The 22,108-nt window shown below is 48.2% G+C and overlaps 1 protein-coding gene across 4 annotated transcripts in view; it reads right to left on the reverse strand.

Annotated features, from left to right (window-relative positions):
• Positions 1-22,108, reverse strand: part of CENPC (centromere protein C) — a 1,963,500-nt gene that overhangs the window by 153,476 nt on the left and 1,787,916 nt on the right. For all 4 annotated transcript variants that reach the window (XM_069630493.1, XM_069630492.1, XM_069630490.1 and 1 more), the window contains one exon: positions 12,704-12,858. In XM_069630493.1, coding sequence (XP_069486594.1) covers positions 12,704-12,858 — 155 coding nt within the window. The remainder of the gene's footprint in view (positions 1-12,703; positions 12,859-22,108) is intronic.

Below are 22,108 nucleotides of genomic sequence, written 5' to 3' on the forward strand. Positions count from 1 at the left end.
CCAGGGCCGACGAAATGACCCGCCGCCCCATGGCATCCAACTTCTTTCCCTCGCCGTCCGGCAGGGAATTCGACGTCGAGGCTCCTGACCCCGCCGCTTTCTTCTTCGCCGCCGCCGAGACGACCGAGTCTGGCGTTGGCTGGGCCCTGAGGCACAGGGGAGCGGTTTCGGGGACCCGGTACTTCTTCTCGTACCGGTCCCGTTTGGCTGGTGCCATGGAGGGGTTTTTGAGAACCGACAGGCCCTCCTCCCAGATGTCATCGATTAGAGGCACCGCAATGACAGTCTTCCTCTTGGCCTCCCGGCGCTGATAGAGGAAACCTTCCTTTTTCTGCTCCTCCGGGCAGAGCTGGAACAATTCGGATGCCCTGGCGATCATGGTGTGGAATGAGCCGATCTCGTCGGGCGGCGAGGCCCGTGCGACGGGAGACCCGTTCCGTCGTCGTCGCCCTCAGAACCCGTCGTCGAGCCCAACGCACCGTCATCTCCCGACTCGTGGGAGGATGAGGAGGGAACTGTAGGCCTTACGGGGGCGAGTGGAGGAGAGCGTTGGGTCCTCCGTCGTTTGTTCTGAGGACTTCCCGACGGGCCTGGTTGTGGGTCCTCCGGCCTGGGCCGTGGGAATCTCGACCTTATCTCAGAGCATAAGGACTGGATCGCAGACAAAATGGCCGCCGAGCCATCCTGAGGCCTAGGTTCCGGCTGCGACGGAAGGGAAGGCTGCTCTTCCTCGCCATCGTCGTCTTCCTCGGTTATCTCCCGAGGATCTTCCTTACGGGATCGAACCTTCTCAAATTGGACTTCGAGGTTCCTCACGGCCTCGGTCAGTTCCTCCTCCGAGGCTGACTCCGAGCTCGAGGAGGCTACCGTGCCCCCCCTCGCTTCTTCCATCATGGCGGCCACGACGATGGGCTGAAAAGAGGATTCCCTCCTTGGCGGCAGGGATACTCTTGTCCCGGAAGGCAGTCTCCGCTGGCGGGGTCTCTGCCGGCTTGGCCAGAGTCGCAGAGATCGCCTCGATAGAGGCCTTTGCCTGCTGGGTAGGGGCCTTCACCAACTTAGGTGCGTCCCGGGTCTTCTCCTTCGGGGGAGGGGCGACGCCTCGCTCCCCCTCTTCCGAGATCGGACGGGGCTTCTCCCGAAGCTTACCCGGGGTCTCGGACTTCCTCTTCCCCGAACCGGAGCGCTGGCTCGTGGTTGACGGTGCCGGGGAAGGTGCGCCCTGCCTGGCGACCGAAGAGCCCGACCTTTCGGGGCTCCCAGAGCTAGCTGACTCGCAGCGCTTGGCCTGGTGTTGGGCCCCCGTCGCCGGGGCGCCTGCACAGGACTTAGAAGCCCGCTCGGACCCTTTCTTCTTCTTCTCACCCGTTGAGCCCTTCTCCAACCAGCTGGCGAGACGGGATTGAAGGTCCCTCATGGTCCGCTCCGACAAGTTCTTGCAGAACTGGCAGTCCTTCTCTACATGAGTCTTGTCCCCATGAAGACAGTAGAGGCATCGTGAATGTTAGTCTTCCTTAAACACATTCTGCAGCCCGCACCCAGGGCAGCTGCGAAACAGCTTGGGTCCGGGCGACGAACTCGCATCTTGGGCCAAGTAGGCCGCGAATCTTCTGGAATCCTCCAAGAAGTTGATTCGACGAAATCTTCACCCTTGAGGGGCGTAGGAAAATCCTGCTATGGGTAGTTGTTAACGGGAGTAGAAACGGTGGAGCTTGAGGCTCGATTAACCGAAAAAATGTGAAAATTCACCTGAAAAAGCACGAAACACGCAGTAAAAGCTTGAGAGCTAAGCACGAGGACTCCCAACACTTGAACGAGCGGTAAAAATCTGAAGATGGCTGCCAGAGGCGGGGCTTAGGTAGAGGGCAGTCATTGGCTGTGGTCAGTATGACGCAGAGATCAGTGATTGGTTACTACTGCGAAAGACAGATCAGAAACAAAACTGATGCTGATTTTTTCTTTACCGAGGATTCCCAGCCTGACGACGGGGAATATTCATGAGCATGTGAATCCATGCCAGACCCCATACTGGAGAATGATGTGTTCCCATTCTGTACATTAATGCATTGAGGTTTACTCAGCGTGTATGGACATGGCGGGTGTGACAGGTGTGCATCTGGTGCTGGTGATGTATGCATCTTGACATGTGGTGGCTTTGGCCATGTAGTGGCACTATGATGACGGCAGCAGTTGGACAGTGATGTGTGTGTGTGTGCGCGCATGCAGATGGTACTTGTGTCGGCAATGCAGGGGACATGTGGGGTGTGTCAGTGGGGTTTGTTGATTGTCTTTGTGGCAGTTACATTGTACTTGTGTGGAAGGAGGCTTTTGGTGGGTGCAAATGCAGCAGGGATCTGGTGCAACTTACTTGGCATTTGGACTTCACCATTGGTATTGTGGATGAAGGTGTGTGGTATGACTTTTGGATTACGGTAATGGACACTCAGCGTCATCATCAGATGTTGCTGCTCCCGTCTCCACATCTCTTACTCCCTCGATGCTCTCCGTGTGGAGTACGGTGCTGCAGGTCTCCTCCCACAATGTGAGTTTGATGGGGGATGGCGCGCCACCTCCTGTGGCCAGCTCCTGGCTGCGATCTGCAGCAAGGAGGTTGCGGATACGGAGACGTAGATCGTTCCACCTCATACGACAATCTCCGACGGTCCGGGGTGTTGTCCCCACCTGCGAGACTTTGTGTGCCACTTCCTCCCATATGGCCTTTTTCCTGAGTTGTGCTGGCCGCCGAAGATCATTGCAGAACACCACATCTGCATGCTCCACAAGAGTGTAGGCCAACATGTTGAGCTCCTCCTCGCTGAAACAAGGTTTTCGGCGACGGATGGTGCCTTGCCTAGGTGACATGGTCTACTTTGTTGGTATCTACTCAGTTTTCCTGTTAGACTCCTGTAGAATGAGGATTGCATTTTAAAGATGGCCGCCGGTGCATTTCCCGTTCCGGCGCGATGCCGTTTCCGGTGCCGGTATAACTGGTACCGGTAATTACAGCATTGTTGGTGCCGGAGTCGGTCAGCGGCATCAAGGATGCCAATATCAGGGGTTTATTGGCCGTTACCGGCATTTCGGAATGCGCGTGCATGCTGACTCGGAATCTACCATAGATTCCGGCAGCAGTGCTACACGGAAACGGTAGCTCCGGCACGCCAGTAATTGTCTTTTTTTACCCGCAACATTGTAATGAGGCCCATTATGACAAATAGAGGATGGTTTATTAAATTCCTGAATCCCCAAGGTACACATCTGGTTCTGATTAGATGACTTTTCATAGAATGGTCTTTGGGTGGTTTCATCGGAGGGATTTGTACATCGACAGCATGCTGTTATGCATTTGTGGATTAGGGAAATATCATCTTCGAAGGAATATGGAAACTGTGTCTCTACTAATGGAGTCACACTTCCGCCTGACAGCCATCTCCTTCCATGTGATCCTCCTGCCTGATACCACCCACAGGGTTAGGATCATGAAGCAGCTGATTTTTCCTGGTCACATGGGAGACTTTAGGCTTGGTTTTAGTGATGACTCAGCAAGATGTATCAAAATAGCCACTGCCCAATTAAGCTGCATTATTCAGTAAATCCACTGAGTTTAATTCAGCCGCATTTTGAATATATCCACTGCTTAGAACTTAGCCACGCTTTGAATTTGCTCCCCTTCTAAATTCAGATGCCTTTTTACGATATCACGAAACCAGCCAGGACACATGTGCACGTATCAGACTCATGCTTAAAGAAGACAGACGAAGGCACGGCCACCCACCCGTACGCATCTGCTATCATACACTACTCTAAGACATCGCACAACACCTCAGCCATAAGAATGCAGCTATCCTACACGCATAAGTCTCCAACTCTTGCATGCTTATCCTGACTACCTCACATCACCCATCCACATGCCAGCTTGACATGGGTAGCTAGTAGGCACTTGGCCACCCCAACCTACCCTGGTATTGGCTAAAATGCAAACATGCATTCTAAACTTCTGACAAATTTCCATACCTGGACTTTGGTCCCCTGAGGGCATTCCCCTACAGCGCTTTGAGACCATACAAATGGGAAAAGGTGCTATAAAAATAACAATGGGCCTCATGACAAGTTTGCCGGTATGGAAAGAAGGGTGCCGGTAAACTCACCGGCACCCTTGTTTCCGGACCAGCAAACTACGTGTTTGCCTGCTGGAGCAGCTGTGTCCGACAGGTCCGACACTGCCGGGTGCAGCGGTACGTTAAGCAGACCCATCACGGAAGCACCGACACTGTTTGTAACGGTGCCGGTGCTTTCGTGTCGCAACTTTCATAGAGTCCTATGGGGCTCTATGGGAATGGGGATTAACACATTTACCGGCGCCTGACTTCCCGGCCGCCCGACTCGTAATGAGCTGGTGGCACTGGCAAGTCAGGCGTCAGTAACTTTTTACGGGTCCGGCGGAACTCGACGATTGCACCAGCAGGGTTACCACCAGACCCGTAAGGAGGCCCTATGACATTACATTGGAGAAGGGTTGAAGACTTGGAAGTGGTGGTACGAGTCTGAAGCAGTTGATAACATCACATACCTCTCAATCTATTGACTTTCCAGGGCAGCTGAAATCAGGTGCTTGGCGGGCGCGTTCCAGGAGACCATGCTGAACTCAACAGAATGGAGGGCTTGGTGAAAGCTTTCCCGGGAGGGTGAGCACTTTGAAGTCTGCTGGTGTATTGGAGGGGTGGCAATATGTCCAAGATTTTGTGACATCCTCCAAATGCGGGTGAGCTAAGAGAAATAATAGAGGGTAGTAAGCCCAGACAGGAGGCGACGAAGACAGCAAGAATAGGGAGGTTCCAGCAGGGCTGGTCGGCCCTAGGTAGGACCAGGCGGTGGGAGGAGCCTTTGGTATTACATTTGGAACAGATAGGTGACTAGAAAAGACACCCAATGGCACAACACTGAAGGTGGAGAGGGGCCTTTGGTATGTACCTGCTTTACTGGGAACTCCTGGCTCCCATTTAAGTTATGCCTACAGCCACTGGAGGTGCTGTAGCAGGAAGTGAAGGAACACTGCCAAGCAACAAAGATGTGCTGGAGAGCAACAGGTGAGGCAGCGACGTGGGTATGGGACTCAGGAAAGCCACCATCTCGTTAGCTCATAAGGACTGTCCCCCAGCTTGAGGGATGAAGGGGATTAATGCATGTATGTATGTATGTATGTATGTATGTATGTATGTATGTATGTATGTATGTATGTATGTATGTATGAATGCATGCAGGAGATGTTGCTGAATGATCTTGTGTTGAGCCTTTTGCCTTTTAAAAATAAACCAGATAGAAACTTTATATTCTGAGTCCAGTCGTCTGTGCATCTCACGAAGCATCAGTGACAAAGTAAGCCATGTTGCTCGAGTCTGAACCTTTGACAGAATAGCAGCCAGGGTAGCGATCTCATGACAAAGTAAGCCATGTTGCTCGAGTCTGAACCTTTGACAGAATAGCAGCCAGGGTAGCGATCTCATGCGCAATCGAGCATCTGGCACCAGAAGGATAGAGGACGCATTTATAAACAAATGAGGGCGAAAAGCTGTAGCATCTGGACAATATCACGGGTGAAAACATAGGTTAAAAAGGACCCTCCCAGAGTTTGCATCCCAAACCTCCCAATGAACAGGAGCAGCTGTTAAAGAGTGGCTCACAACATTTGAAATTGAGGGAACTGCCCAAGAAGTGCAGCAGGTGATAACTGGGGTATATGTGGGCCAACACTGACTCCAGAGTGCAAGCCCGAATGAGCCATTCATCCAGGTAGGGGAAGCAGTGATTTATTTTTACCCCTTAAACACGCAACTACTACAGCTAACAGCTGGGTGAAACCTTGGAACCTGTTAGGCAGAATCCTGTGCAGTTCCCTTGGGGAACATTGCAAACAGATTAAGACTACAGGAGTAAGCAGTAAACCCAATTGGTAGCAGTCTGCACCACCCAGATTTAACTGGTAGCTGTGGCTGAGCAGTCAGACTTCTCTCAAGAAGAGTAGGGCAGTATGCAGAGTATACACAATAGGGCCAAAACACAGTAGAGCAAACAACCACTGACCAGAGCTTTGTATAAAAAGTATATAAATATTTATTCAAAACACACTTTAAAGGCATATACTGGCACTCTCAATAAAAAGTAAGTTAAAACACAGTCATGTAAAGTATACACACCTCCCTAAATGATTATCAAACAAGTCCAGGTTAAACACTACTATTTGTGAGAACAGATGTGAGCGCTTAACCAAGATGGCACTCTGATAATGTAGTTAAAAAGGGAAAGAAAAAGGCAGAGCATAGATATCGAACAGTTCCCAGCACTTTCAAGAGTTCAGAGCAAGGGAAGAAAGGCAGGTTATACTGTAGAGCCAAAGTTCATAGGCCAGGCCCACTTTAAATGGAGCAAAGTGAAATGTGCCCAGGATCACACGGTTAAAGTGCACTAAAAGTCTTTGCAGTGTATTCAAAAAAGGTTGGGGTGATTCAAAAGATATAGTTAGAAGGCCTGGAGCCAACCCAGTTTAGAAGCCAAGGATTTAAGGGTCACCTTTAGCAATCTGTAGAAAGGGAGGTCAGGCAGGACAGAGTACCTTGAAGAGAAAGGAAGCTCCAGCGTAGGCAGTTGTTCCTGGCTGTGGTTGAAGTTTGTGTTTCCGACCAGGGGAAGAGAAGATCTCGTTGAGGAGGAAACTTGGAGTCGTTGCACTGCACAGGGATGAAACCAGCCGCGGAGTTCCCGATTAAAAGGTGTGGTCCTTTTATTTGCGGTCAAAAGTGGTGAGCTTGGCTATCCGGCAGCTGGGGTGCTTGGCACGGGCGATTCGACCAAGAGACATCTTTGGAAGCGAAAAGAGGCAAACTGGTTGGTCCAGCAGAAGATCTTCTCCTGTCGTTGGGAAAGTGGTGAGTTTGTTGCAGCAGGGCTCCACCGGTGGTGTCGTCGTTGCAGATGGCTCAGCTTCTTCCCTGTTCGGATTCTTAGGTCCTGTGGCGACTTCTTAAGTTCCAGTCCCAAAGGCCCTGCTTTTATGCAGAAAAACCACCATTCATCAGCCTAGTTGTCAATCACACATGCTAAGTGGTGAGCCGGGCGGCTCACCACTGGGCCAATCAGAGTAGAGTGCGACTTGGGTTGCCGAGGCAACGCAGTCCAGGGTACCAATTCCCCCCTCGACCCCTCCTGTGGAACCCAGACAGAGTGGCAGCATTTGGAGGGCTTCTGTGGAGAAGCCGCCAAAAAGTGGAACAAAGGGCTCGACCTTGGTCAGAGTTACAGAGACGAACACAAATGCTATTTTAGAATTGAGTTCTGGCAAAAAGACCCAACCGGTGATTTAATATTAAATAAATAAACCGGCGGTATCTTTAACATTGCACCAAAAAGTGGTGCGTTTAAAATAAATGGGAAAATCCCATAGAGAATATTCTGGTGGAATATTTTGCGTGATAACCACTGCCACCAGCCAGAAACTCGACGAGGGGGGACGGGACAGTGCCCCCTCGAAAACAGACCCAGGGGCAATCGAATTACCCCTTACCAGTACTTCCAAAGTATGATGGTTTGTACTGGTTCTGTTCACAATTTTGGACTAGTAAAGCCAATGGTGACTTTACATGCCCTGGGAGACAGTAGTCAGTCTCATGGTATGGAGTCTCTGTTTGGGGTCACTGTGACACCCCTGTGGAACTGCACTGAGGGTGCTGTGTACCACACATACAGAAAAACAGATGATACCCTATGGAGTAAAAAGAAACCCCATAGCCCACAAGCACATAACACGTCAAAGACATCCCTCAAATCATGCCTTAGAGTGGGCGTAAAAGAGTCTCACCCTTAGTAGGAAAAAAAAAACAAACACCAAAAATCCAGCAAAGCTGCTGGGGGACTCACTAGGTTTGGGAAATTAGCCTTATAAGAGAATTCTTCCTAACAGAGCCGATGACAGGCCAAAGTGCAGCACATTGATGTGGGTATTGTACCACTGGTACTTCCTGTGCTCTGGACAGATCGGCAGAAAGTAGGCATCTTACATTTTTAAGAACACCAGCTAGTCCTGACGGTCCAGTATCTGCAGTATCTAGACTAAGGGGACCATTTTGAATTTCACTTTGCGCCAGTACAAATTTATCAGCTCAGACTGAGGATGGTTTGCAGACCCATGTTTCTTCCTTTCGCATCGAAAAATAACAGGCAAACCACCCCCCTCTCCAAAGCTAGGCTAACTTGTGTTGTGGCCTTCCAGAGGAGATGTGAAATGTGCTCCAGCAGGGCATCTGCGTAGGGCAGATCATGTCAGCGGGCTTGTCCTGAGGTCAGTAGGTTTAAGGAAGGCAGCAGCCCTGGGGAACAACCTGGAGGGGGAAGTCACCACAGGTGATGTTCATCCATTACAAAAGAAACAGAGAGCCTGCCTACACCAGGAGGAAAGGAAAACTGAAGAGCAAATTAAGTGCATTTTGGACAGGGGTAGAGTGGATCCAAAAGGCAGAATGTTGCCTCTGACATGCCTCGCCATTTTACCATGGTAGGAGTGAGCTCCTATTGCTACTTGACATAAAGAATGTGTCGCCTGTGGGCAATGGAGATGAAGCAATGAAAAGGACACCGCCTGCGAAAGATGTTGGTGGCTGCAGGACTGCGAACCCATGTGATTTGGCGGTAGCGGTCGATGCTGTTAACTTCTCAAGGGATTCATCTGCTTTAGAACTATAAAGATTGGCCCGTCAAAGGGAATGTCAAGGGGATTAGACGGCACACCAGGTGCAAACCCCAAAGGTGTGCATCCAGGAGTACCTCCTGTGCACAGCCCCAAAGACCATCAAACAAGCCACACAGTCTGTGATATATATAAGCCTGCAACATCTGCTTGGTGAACTTGTTGCTGTAATTCATCATCTTGGTAAAGCCAACCATCATTTCTGGGTGTAGGATTTCAACAACAGTGTGGGGATATCTGGCAATGGTGCAAGAGGTGTTAACTGTCCTCGATGGTAGGCTGCCCAAGGCAAACTCTTTACGGCCTAGGGTGTCCACTTTTTTATACTACCAGCTTGGGATCAATGTGGGAAATGTTGTGACCTTTGCTCCCACAGTGAAAGCCTGAATCACCAGGCTATAAGGAGTAGGTTGGAGGGGGCACTGAATCAATCAGAAGGGGCTGGGCAGAACCTATTGGTACAGTCTAGTTCCCAGGTGAGCTAAGGCAGGCTTCAGTAAGAAAGACATGCCTGTTTTGAAACGGATGAATTGGGCCCTAACCCAGGATGTATGTAAAGTCATGTTGGACTTTGGAGACAGAGTTCAGAGGTCTCTAGGCCCTCAAATGCCTTAGTGAAATTCCTTTGGAAAGGCACATGGACCAGTCTATAAAGATTAGCCTGCATAAACTCTTTTTTACGAAGTCCCTAGGCCACTGGCACACTGAAGGTCAGAAGTCAAATCGACCAATCCGACATCCTGCTTACAAAGTTATCCTTGGAACTCTCCTACCTCAATCTCACCAATGGATTAAAGTCCAAAAGGGACAGAGAGACCTTCCTCATCGAAGAGCTTCTAGCATCCCAATGCCTACGGCCTACTGCAGCACTTTGCAAACAATAAAAGGAAACTAAGCTAAAATGTGGACAGGTAACCTGACCTGTAGGTCAAGGCAAACTGCAGGCTCTCCAGCTGTTCCAAAGGACTGGCATGGGGTGGTGGTGAAGCACTCAATACCACATCGAAAGGCAACTGTGCACAGGAGGGAAGTGATGCACACATTAAATACTTGCACCTAGCCCAAATACTTGTGGCAGAGGGGCCTAATGGACGCCCTGTACTAGCCATAGGAGACAACAGTCCCTTGCTTCACCACTGGAGTGAAAGCTGCTAGGGCTTTGGTGAACATTTTTCACATTTTCTGTTTGAATTCTTTCAACTGCACTGAATTAGGAAGGCAGTGGACTGGGGTACCAGTGAATCAGTAATTTTGCAGAGTCAGACACTCTGAAGAAGCAAGCAGGATCTCCTGAGCTGTTTCTTATTATTATACTTAATTTCTGATTTGGGTTTCAAGAACCTCTCCTGCCACTTTGCTTTAACAGCAGGCTGAGACTACTTCCTGGAGGCTGAAAGCTCCAATGAAGCCAGAAGCTAGAATGGTGTTGTCTCCTTCTTATAAAAAGCATGGAACACCTTTGTGACTGTTAGCTAACAGACTTAGGATGCATCCTCTTATAGAAACCACATAATTCAGGATCATAATCGGGACCAAAGAACCAGACACACCGCTTGTGTGGGTCAATGCAGATATAGGGCCTCATCACGTGGTAATACCGTCAGCGCAAATAGCGTTAGCACTACTCGGTCCGGCGATATTAGCGCTGGATCACGAGCAGCGCATGGGGTCTATAGGACTCAATGGGGTTTGGGGTTGTAGGGCGCTATTACCGCCCGCGGTAATTGCGCTGAAAAGTGGGCATTTTTACCTCCAGCTTTTGGCTGGAGATAAAACTCCAACTTGCCGCTCAACCCATAATAGGGCCAGCCCCTAAATGCGGCGGGAATAGCGTTAACACCGCATTTGAGGGCTACCACCCAACTCGTCATGAGGCACATAGACTTACCTCAGTCTGTGCAAGGTTTGGAACCAGACGCCTTTGGGGGAGACATGACAAAGGGCAAATTTAGCTAGAAAATATGGCTTTGCAATCAGGTTTCTGAGTGTGCTGTGGTAAATCAGAATCAGGAGACAGACACTTTAGCATTTTGTTTCAAGGGCTCTTTATTGGTAAGTATTTTAAACCCTAATCTATTCTGATGTGTTGAGCTCTAACCTAAAGATAAGAATTTTAAAAGGGTGCTTGAAACAAATGTAATTGAGTCTGTTGTCCAGAAAACGCATTCTAGTGTGATTTCTGCTCCAACTTTTACAACACAACGAAACTTATATCCTACAAAACACAACAAGGTTTCCTCCCCTCCCCAAAACATTATAATGGTGAATGTCTTCTGACCCTGCCGTGAAATCACCTTATCACAGGAACAATGGGGCTCCTTGCCCTTTTCAGAGATTGTGAGTATAATAAGTCTTTCTTCTCATTGTCCCCCTCTTTGGGTGTTGTATCATAGTCTCTGCAGTCTTTTCTTCCGAACTATTCATCAAGTAGTTTGTCTCCATTTTTGGTTTATGAACCAGCCTGGTTTGCTTCCGGGATTCATTAGTCCACACCAGGTGTTTTCCCTGGATTCCACCTAGGAATTCTGTTCGAGGCTCTCCAATGATTTGTATCCATTGCTGGAGTTTTGGGTTTCTCAGCCCAGCTTGGACTCTGGTGGCTGCTTGTGCCCCAGCTTGGGGTTTGCTTGCTCTCACCCCTCAAAGGGACTTGGTTTCGTACACCCGGCTGTGAGGTAGTTTCTTGTAGCCCACCTTGGACTAGGTCTCCTTTTGCCCCCAACCCTGGGTTGCTCGCTCCCACCCCACCCCACCTTGGGGTATGTTCTCTGGCACCATACCTTAGGGTATGGCTTCTTATAATACATCTTCAGCAAAGGCTTCTCTTGCCCCAACTTGGGGTATGCTCGCTCTAACCAACTCTGGGGTACGTTTTCTGGCACCTCGCCTTGGGGTATTCTTGGCCTTCTCCTCCGACGTCTCCCGCAGCCACAGTATACCTTTTACTTTGTTGCAATCCTCCTCAGGAAGACGGGAAGCACCACTGGCTCCTCTGGTTTTCTCTCGTTGTTGTCGTTAGCAGTGGTGCCCCTCTCTCTCAGCCCCCTAGCGACTCAGTAGCTCTCAACCCTCGATCCACTGCCGGTCTCTCCATTAGAGACTTTGTTGGGTTTTCGTCGGCCAGCGTTTCATTGTTCGGCAGGCTTGACTGCGAGTTTGTTTGCCAGGCTGGAGTCGGTCTGCCTCCTCTGAACCCACCTATGAGGAGGAGGTCTCTTTGCCTCTATCGCTCCACAGGTGACTCATTCTCCCTTTTCAAGCACAGAACGTCTCTTTATGTCTGACCCAAGAAAGGGGAAGGTTTGTTCTTCACTCTCTCAGCTCAGACACGGATGATGTCTGAAAGGGGTGAGATGACAAGTCAACCACTGATGCACATGACTCGTACATTGAATAAAGCCTATTGAACAAGAGTAACAAATATCCCTATCTTGGAAATGCCTGTCCCTTGGGGAGTGCAGATGAATTCCCTGGATTTATCACACTGCAGAAAAATAAACCGTATGTCAAGGAATTCAGCTGGCTCCATACCTATCCCCTAAGATCTCACATGCAGAGGCATTGGCCCCAATGAAGCTGGCGGAGCTGCAGTGTACCCCTGGAGGCTGAAAACTTTCTCAAAACCAGACACACAAAGCACAAGCATACAATGGATCTATGTGAATATATTGGCCGTAAAATACAGGTGGTAAAAATGTAGTTGGAGCTTTCATTAAAAAAAAGAAATGACAGTTGAAGGTGGCACCTTGTGCCTCCCTCCCCTCACTTATCTCTATCCTTCCCCTTTTCCCCATATATGGGCGAATAAACAGAAATGCTATAGTCAGCAATTATTTGCTGCCATTCTATTGCTTGTGAATTCACTTAATAAGACAGAGATGCTGAGTGTATAATTTTAGCAAAGTGATTTAGTTAGCTGGTGTAAGAGGTGGCAAAGTATTCCCGAACATGAAAAATAATACATACCATGGTATTTAGGTGCACAAAATGTATTCCTTTTTCTTGTAATGGTTCCAACAGCATTTTACCCATGGAAAACCTTGGCTGATTAAGGCTTCTGCACACGGCTGGTAATCCGTTCACAGATACAAATTTACACTCTTCTTGAGTCTTCACACAAGCTGCAGAAATATAGATGAAAGGGGGTTTAGTTTGTATTTTGATTGTCCTGACATATGCCGTCGTGTACTGTCATGACATACATTAGTAAGTAGAAGTAAGTAGAGAAGTGTAGACACAGTGGTATTGCTTTTATGGAGAAAGTAGAGGGTGAATAACTAAAATTGGATATGTCCCTTAAGTGAGTTGCACTTTCTTACTTACATCCTCAATCCATGATCATCATATGCTTGGGAGAATTCCTAAGAATACATTGCAAAGGCAATGGCAGCTAGTAAAAAAGAAAGGCAGCTCAATTTCTTTTGGGTTGCTTGTTATGCGCTTGTGGATCCCCTACAGCTGCTGAAAAAAATGTGTACAATTTACAAAGGGGATCATAGATGCACACATTCAGTTGCACTTTTAACCCACCTGTGCACAACAGTAAAAATCAGGAAGCTGGAGGGGTTGTTTTCATGCATTTAATAAGTGCATATCGAGTTACACATGTATTAAAAGGTTGTTTTTTACCTATCTGCGCAGGTTTATTGAAGTGAGACAGCAGTGATATGAACATCTACTGCCACCTATACATTTCTAGCCTCAAACGTGGAGAAAAAAGGGGTGTGGTGGGTTTGGTCCACAAATGCATAACTCAGACAAGTCCCAGGGGCGCTCACAACAATAGGCAGTCATTTTGCTCCATGCCCTGTTCCTGAAACATCAAACATGCATCCTGCACTGTAAGAGTCCCATTGCCACTGGGTGATGTCCAAAGGGTTATGAAACATGCACCTCTAGTAGTAGCAGATTTGAGAAAAGAGAGCACTGGGGAGAATGCCCGGCTGCGTCCAACACTTTTTCCTGAACATATCTGACGATAAAGTGAGGCACAACTGGGACATTTGAAATCTTTGAATGATGGGGGCTGGTCAGACTGCTGCTAGTCCATCCTCAAGGTGAGGTAGAGCTTGGGCGTGGGCTGGGGAGGGAGCAACTTCACAATGGAATGAGGCTCTGTGGTCTGCCCTGTCCACAAGATGCTCACTGTGGTAAGATGTGGTGAGTCCTACTTGTCACCTTGCTTGCCCACAACATTTTAATCACTGGACCTAGCCTAACTCTGTCATCTTCAACAGACATGTGCATCCAGATGGAAGCTACCACTGGATTGTTGGTCTCCATAGGAAGAGTCCTTCGACAATCTGTTAAAAGATTCTGAAGATTCTGAGCCAGCAAGAGTGAGGGTAGGTTTGATGATGACATAACTGAGTAAGAAGATGCTTTGCTTGGCCTACAGATTTTGGAGAAAGATCTGGGCTTGAGCACCAAGGTGCAGTAGGACCAGGGGCTCCTTAAAGCATAAGAACACTGCTCACTGATTATGGCACTGCTGGTGCACTAAACACCTGCTTCTCACCTTTGCAGAGACCCAGTGTTAAGTACAGGACCTCGAAAAATAGAAAGCAAAAAATAAGGTAAGAAGCCAATGGATAACATTATTAACGACATGCTGCAAACTCCTAGGGGACGAAGCAAGAGACCAGGCCATTGCTGTTTATCAGCACAGCTTATTGCGATATTGCATTACTCTCGGAGACTATTCAGCACCTGCCTCTAAGGATGACACTGCATGGATGTCCGAATTGAAGGAAGATCTAGAAAACAGTACACCAAACCTAACTAAATCCATCAGAGCTTGTAATACGGTTATAATAGAGCAGAGGATGGTGGAGGTTTAAGCATTACTCTACGATCAAGCACATGATTTGCCAGAACTCTCTAAAAGGCTCTTATAACAGGAAAATGACTGCATCATTTATTTAGAAGGTTTATATGTGCAGACCGAACCTAAAAGGGTAATGAAGAGCCAAACAAAAATGCAAACTCTCAAAAGGAATCAACACTACATGTTTCACCAACATAAACAATACTGAAAAAAATATGTGTTTTTGAAATTATGAACACATTCTAGTTATAAAAATAATTGCAGAATAAGTTATCCACAAGCGGACATAAAATGTTCCATAACCAGAGATAATTTCTGACAACAAACAGGAAGGTTTTCAATTACTTCCTAAAAGATTAAAGGAATAGATACGAGCAAAGAGACCCACAAAATAGGGGTGTTTTATCTAAAGCCATGTTTCCGGGTCTTTCCCCTTTCAGCTTGCAAGATCTTCAGCCTTCAAATATTAATTTTGTGCAAGTACAAGCAGAGATGTGAAACTTTCAGCTACATACAAAGCTTTTCCCAGCTTAATGGCTTTATAGATGATACAAACCATTGTTTTCTAACATATATTTTGATTGAAATGCTGATGAATACATTACAAGACATGGCAAAAGGTACGATCAATGACAAAAAAAACATTGAAATTTCATTTCGTAAGAATATCGAATAAACAAAGTCCACAACAAGAACACAAACAAACCAAAACCAAAAAAAAGAGAGAATGTCACACGATTAGGAGCAGTACCATTGTTTCACGTACTCTGCTAGTTCTTGTGGTTAACATCAATTTGATTATTGCAAAGCTAGGTGCTTCAGTAACAGAGGTTGAAAGAGCATATGTTCCCTATCACAAACATACTCAAGAAAAGGCTGCCAGGTCCGAGAGAAATTTCAGAATCCGGCCTGCAAGGAGCGCCATCATTTTTTCCATCTGTATGATTTCCCACACCTTTACCCAGCAGTAAGAAATGCACAGACTTTTGGGTGCCTTCCAGAATCTTTCACGGGTGATCCGTTCAGCCATCAGCAACTGAGAGAACAAGTCTGCTTTGGGGCCTGTCATTGGAAGTGTGCCATCTTCAGGGACATCCCCAAATAGGAGGGTTGGGGGGCACATGGGTAGCAAGCTGCCTGTGAGCCCCTTAATTTTAGATTGTATCTCCTGCCAATATGTCTGTATGAATGGGCAGTAACACCACACGTAGGATAAGTCTCCTAGTTGTCCACAGCCATGCGGTCAGTGTAGTCAGGGAAAATCGCATGCAAATGCTGAGGGGATAAGTGCCACCTAAAACATAATTTGAGGGCACCTGGCCTTAATGAGAGGGCATCGAGAGCTCTTATGCGCCTGGCACCAGATTTCAGCCATGACTCCTCTGGGATTTCCATACCCAGCTCCCTTTCCCAGCACAGCGTATATGTGATTGCTGCCCTCCCCAACCGCACCCCCACGAGAAACACTCACAAGTAAACAGTAACACGTTGAGACTCTATGTGAACTCAGCCCTTCAAGTACCCGCTGTTCTATACCCGTAGGAGGGCGACAGCCCAGTAGATTGACCCCATTATTGGAAACCCAGTGGCATACCTGCATATAGCGGAAGCGCTCCGTCTCTTAACAGCCTAAACCTCTCTTTACATTCAATGAATGTAAGTGGACCTTCATAGGTCCCTAAACTGTAGTATCTCCCCAAAGCCCCACTGCTTGAACGCATTATTGTGCATGCCTGGTGAGAAAGCAGGGTTTTGGACGATCGGGACCCAATTCTGATCTGAAAACCCTGTTGTGCGCATGCCTTGTACCAATTTTGCGGAGTGGTCACTACTAGACTGCCATATGGATGTCTCGCCTATTTATGAAGGAAGGGCAGGTGACCCAAAGGAAAAGGGGAAGTGGCCTGTTCTATGTCTTTCCATTTGGATGAACCTTCTACCAGTCTAGCATTGGGGCAATCTGAGAAGCTCTAAGTATCTCGGAATTGACAGGACTCCGAGCCCTCCTAGACCCCTGGACACAATGAGAAGTTTGCAAGGGATTGAAGCGTGTCTACGCTGCCAGATGAACTGCCCCACTGGATTCTACAGTTCCAGCAACTCACGTTCCAGTATTAGGATAGGTAAGGCCTGAAAAATATAGTGTCATTTTGGAAGCATTGTCATCTTGACAGCGCTGTAATAGGTCTTTGCTCCATAGCTAAGGCAAAAACCAGAGGGGATAGGGGGCAGCCCTGTTTGGTTCCTCTGTCAAAGGGAGGCAAAGAAGACCAGAGAGAGTTTATCTGAAGCCGGGTGGCCGGGATCTGGAAGTTCGCTAGCACTAGTTGGGAGAATCGGGGCTCAAACCCATATGCCGGATGAAAACGTTTTACGTGCAATCAAACGCTCAGTGAGCATCCAAAGATTATAGGGCAAGTCTCTCTGGCTCTCTGGGATTTAAGGGGCTTGTGCCACAAGCTCCATCACCCGCCTGATGTTATCATTTGCCGACCTGTTTTTTTTATAAAGCTTGTTTGGTCTCTAGTAACTATGCCCGGGAGAACCTTGCCCAATCGGATAGCGATAACATTTTCTAAATAGTTTGGCATTGGTATTCAGGAGGGATATTGGGCGGTAAGAGGAACAATCCTGACGATCCTTCCCAGTTTTCAGGATTAGGGTAGTGACCAATTCTGCCATGGCTTTCGTCACTGACACAGAGATTAGGAAAGAATTTAACAATTTGGTTAGATGTGGCGCTAAAGTGTTGGCAACGTTTTTGTGGTATTTATAAAAGAAACCATTCGGACCTTGCGCTTTGGCTAACGGAAGGGAGTGAATTGCTTGGATGATTTCTTGGGCGGATATGGGCGCTTCTAGAAGATACAGCAGTTCTTGACAAATTTAAGGGAGCTGGAATTGGAGAAAAAAAATCTTGTCTTAAGTATGGATCCCCTTGGTGTGCTGAAAAATTAGCAGAATAAAATTCTTCCACTATACACAGTTTTCCAATCTCCGAGAATTCTAGATGCCCCTCCCTGTCCCATAACACCTGTATGTATTTATGCATGTTCATTTTCCGCAGTTTAGCAGATAACAATTTATTGCCCTTATTCCCTTTGGTACAGAAGAACAAGTTACTTACCCCAGGTAACGTTCTTTCAACTGGATGTTGCTCCAACATATTCCTCATCTTTGACATGTATTGTACAGCTTGAGCTGCTTCGGAATTTCTTTTCGGCAGGGGGGCGCTGTGCATCGATGTCCCTCGAAGGCCTCTGTCAGAGGGTATATGTAGCTTGCGTCGCGCCCATTGGCCTCAGTTCTGTATTTCCCCTCCTCGTGTAGCCAAGATGCCCATGAATACGGGCATGACAGTACTCAACCTTGGTGGAATGGAAGCATGGGAACTTCTACGGAGGGCGATGAGGAATATGTTGGAAGAACATCCAGTCGAAAGAACGTTACCGGAGCAACTGAAGCTGGACATTACATGTCAAAGATGAGGAATACGTTGGAGGACGCAATACATTCGAAGTAGGGCTTTGTAAGCAGGACTGAGTGGACAGCCTTACTGGCAAGGTGTGTTTCCAGGACCCACTTGGTCACCCACAGCTGGTGGAGCAAATGCAGAGACCCTTTCTGCACGTGTTCCCCCTCCCTTTCATGGACCTCCTCCTCAAGTTGGGATTGAAGTAATTTCCTAGTTCTCCCCCATACTATACTGCCGATTGAGAGGAGCATGATCAGGTAAGGCCTTCGGGTGAATGTCTATGCCCACAACAGACAGGAACAAAGTGTTAGAGGTGAGAAACATAGCCAGTCCAGAGAAGCCCCTGTGAACCGTCGAATAGAAGATGTAATGATGGCGAGAAAGTTATTTTTATCATGTGGAGTTGGGGTGAGGGACTTAACGATTGTTGGGTCAACTACACAATTAAAATCCCTTACCATATAATGACCCCTTCGGCGAATTCAGCTAGAGCCCTTGAGAAAGAAGCCAGAAACACTGCCTGTTTATCATTTGGGCCATGAATCGACGCTAGAATTACTTTGCGGCCATACAGGAGAGCCGTGAGCATTATGTATCTCCCCTCCCTGTCTCGCAATATCTTAAGCACTTTCAAAGGTGTGATTTACAGACCATGAAGGCAACTCCGTGTCTTTTGGACCAACTGGATGCAAAAGAGGCAGTCGGGTATACTTTACTGGTAAGGCGTGCTTCATCCACAGCTAATCAGTGAGTCGCTGGGTCTCCCTACAACCCATTACTTATTAAGAATCAGTGGGCCTGGAGAATAGAGAAACCATGGCTTGATCTCCAGCCCCTAATTGTCAATCTGGAGCAATCAGCAAGGCTCAATCTCAAACTGCAGGGATGTTTTTGCAGTATCACGCCTTCCTCTGGGTCTTGTCTTTCTGTCTCGGGGTCTGGCTTCCATATGGAACTCCATGTCAATTCCTTCTCCTGGCGTGACTCCCTCTCCCCCATCAGCTCCCTCGTTTCTTCCTCTGACCCAACAACGTAATGGCGATTATGATTAACTTGCAGGGGAATTCCTAGCGGAAACACATTTTCTTCGACTGCAGCCAGGATGAGACCCTTTGTAGTGCCGGCGGCTGGCCAAGTTATGTTATGAAAGATACTGCAATAAGGGGAGAGTAATGCCTCGGAATTCCACAGGCTCTTTTTTCCGACCCGCAACCATGAGGGCCTCCTTTTGCCGAAAGACGTTCACCCGCGAAAAGACATCGGGGAGCAAGTTGCACCGCTGTTGTGCAGAGGAAAAGACACGGTGGGTCGTGCCCAGGACCAGCTCTTCTGAGCCTGGGAGCTCCAGGAGGGACCTGAATAGGTCACAAACATAGTTCACCAGGTTGTGGCCTTGAACATGGGGCAGGATCCCACGGAGGCTAATATTGTTCTTTAGCAATCTGCTTTCCAGATCCGCTTGCTTTGCCCAGATTACTTCCAGCTGCTCCTCAATGCCCACCACTCAATTTGATAGTTCTGCGTGATCATGGACCTTTTCACACACCGTATTTTGTAAGTCATTCATGCGAGATTCCAGACCCACAAGATGGGAGTTCATGTCTGAGATTGATTTAGCCCGACTATTGTTGAAGGACTTGATTTCCAGGGTTATCTCCTGGGTGATGCCCTGTTTAACTTTCTGCATGTCCCCGAAATCTTGCCTCGTGAACGATGGCTCTGTGTGGGCAGACGTGGGCTGGAGTGAATGGACCTCTGCTCGAACCGACTGCATTTGCTTGCCCTTTGCATCCTGTGAGGTCAGCATGGTTTTACTATTTGATGTTTTCAGGTTGGCGCTAGATTTGGTCATTGCAAGGAAAAGCGTGGGTCCCAGCTACCTATAGCACATGGGGCACTGTGAGGATATTTGGAAGCCGACCCCACAGGGAGCCTGAAGTTCTGCACAGAAGGTTGTGCCCCAGGGGTGCACACAGGAGGGAGCCGCTCCGGGGGTGTACATAGGAGGAGATGCCACAGGGAGAGCAAAGAACACCACAGAAAAGTTGCACGTGGGTTCGGGACCACAAGCTCCCACAATGGAGAACCACACGCCCTGTTCTTTCGCTGCTGGCCCCCAGCAGTTTCTTTACGAAGGGGCCAGGTCCACAAGTCCAGCTCTGAGTGCAGGAGGGAGCTAGCTATCACCCAGGCCCCATGAGACAGGCAAGTTCTAGAACAGGGGGCTGCTGGTATATCAATGAGCTTGTTGTAACCACTGTTGCCGCACAGACAAAGGAGAAAAGATCAGGACCATTCACCTGGTTAGGTTGGGCACTACTCCATTAAAGGTGTCCCGGCCTCAGACTGCCTCCATAGCCCCGCCCCCCCCGATCCCTCTGGCTCAGGTTGATGAGCCTGCAGTGCATGGTGGACGACGGCTCTATCCAGGAGCCTCAGCGCTCCACTAGCCAGATCAGACAAGCCACAGGGGAGAAAGCATTCACTCAGCGCCAAACAGCATGCCCCGCTGCTACCGCCCCCCAGCTTCAGGGGCGTTGCGCTAAATTGCCAGTGTCGCTGTAGCAGGAAGGCACCACTGTATTCGAACATCTCTCATCCGAGTGCCTACAAGGCTGCCGGCGAGGACTCGCAGCATCCACAGGCACCCGTACGGTCCGACTCAGCACCAGCACCTCTCACAGGGTGCTGCTACCCCTCACTACTCACTTCCACATTGCAGAGCATGGGATGCCATATTGCCAGAGGCCGTGGTGTAAGAGATAGCGCACCTTCGGTCCAGAGCGCCTCGAATGCTCACAACGCCGGCCTTCATGGACACATTCTCTCCAGGGGTAAGTACCCAACAATCAGAGGGGCAAAACCATTTTAGTTAACCTCATTAAGGGGTTAAATTGGTGCCCTGCGACAGCCTACAGCAGGCACGTCTGCATCCGAGCCCACCTGGCCACGTCCCCGATACAAGCAGTTTTAAAGAAAATGCATGATTACTTCAGATGTTTTTCTCCTACACAGGGTGATTTGCAGCTTCAGCGTCAAGACCCCTTAACCATTCTTGGCACGACCGGACCTGACATTCACATAAATAGCTGGCATGGCGCACTGTGACCTCAGTTCTCCTCAACTCCCTGTGTTCAGCCATGTAGGTGACCTGCGTTTTCTACTAGTCAAAACAATTGTAATCATCATGGACTGGATGGGAGTGAAGGAGAGACTTAGAAAGGATAAAAGAAGTCCCTTTGTGGGGTAGGCTGGGAGGGCATCGAGGAATCTGTGGGCAGTCCATCTATTAGAAAGAACATTACCAGGGGTAAGTAATTTGCTCTTCTAATTAACTGTGCCCTCTTTCGGAATTCCTCATCTTATATAGACTTCCATAGCAGTATTTCCTTACTAGAAGGAGGAAAAGGGAGTGACTATTCGTAATTCTATCTTAGAGCATTATGTAAGACTGCTCGTCTGAATCGGGTCTCCTGGCCAGCTACGATGTCAAGGCAATAGTGTTTAGCAAAAGTATGTAAGGATGACCACATTCATGCCGGCCATATATCACATCTAGAGTTGGGACTCCTCTTTGAAGTGCGGACAAAGTTACTACTCCTCTAGGAGTGCGTGCTTTCAGTCTTTTATGGGATGGCCTTGACTGCTATCGTGTAGCATTCAGAAATGGCCAACACTATCCATCTCAAAATAGTTTGTTTAGTTACAGACTTTCCCATCTTTGGGCCAAGATATCCCACAAATAATTGGTCCTCTCTGTCCTGAAGTGGCTCGTTCTCACTAAACAGAAACATTAAGACCTATATGGGTCTAACATATGTAACCTCTCCTCTTCCTTGGAAGGGTGGGGAGGAGAATTAAAGGACACTAGGTGAATTGTTTGTGTCAAGTGATACTCCTACACCAACTTGGGAAGGAAGGATGGGCGAACTGCCCTTAGAAAAGATGGTAAATGGTGCCTTGGATGAGAGTGCTTGAAGCTTGATTATTCTGCGGGCCATGGTGAATGCCTCAAGAAAGGGTGTGTTACAGGAAAGAAGCCCAAGCAGTTAAGATGGATTTCCAAAAT

This window comes from Ambystoma mexicanum, chromosome 6q, assembly GCF_040938575.1.
Source record: "Ambystoma mexicanum isolate Mex_15411 chromosome 6q, UKY_AmexF1_1, whole genome shotgun sequence".
NCBI classification, from domain to species: domain Eukaryota; kingdom Metazoa; phylum Chordata; class Amphibia; order Caudata; family Ambystomatidae; genus Ambystoma; species Ambystoma mexicanum.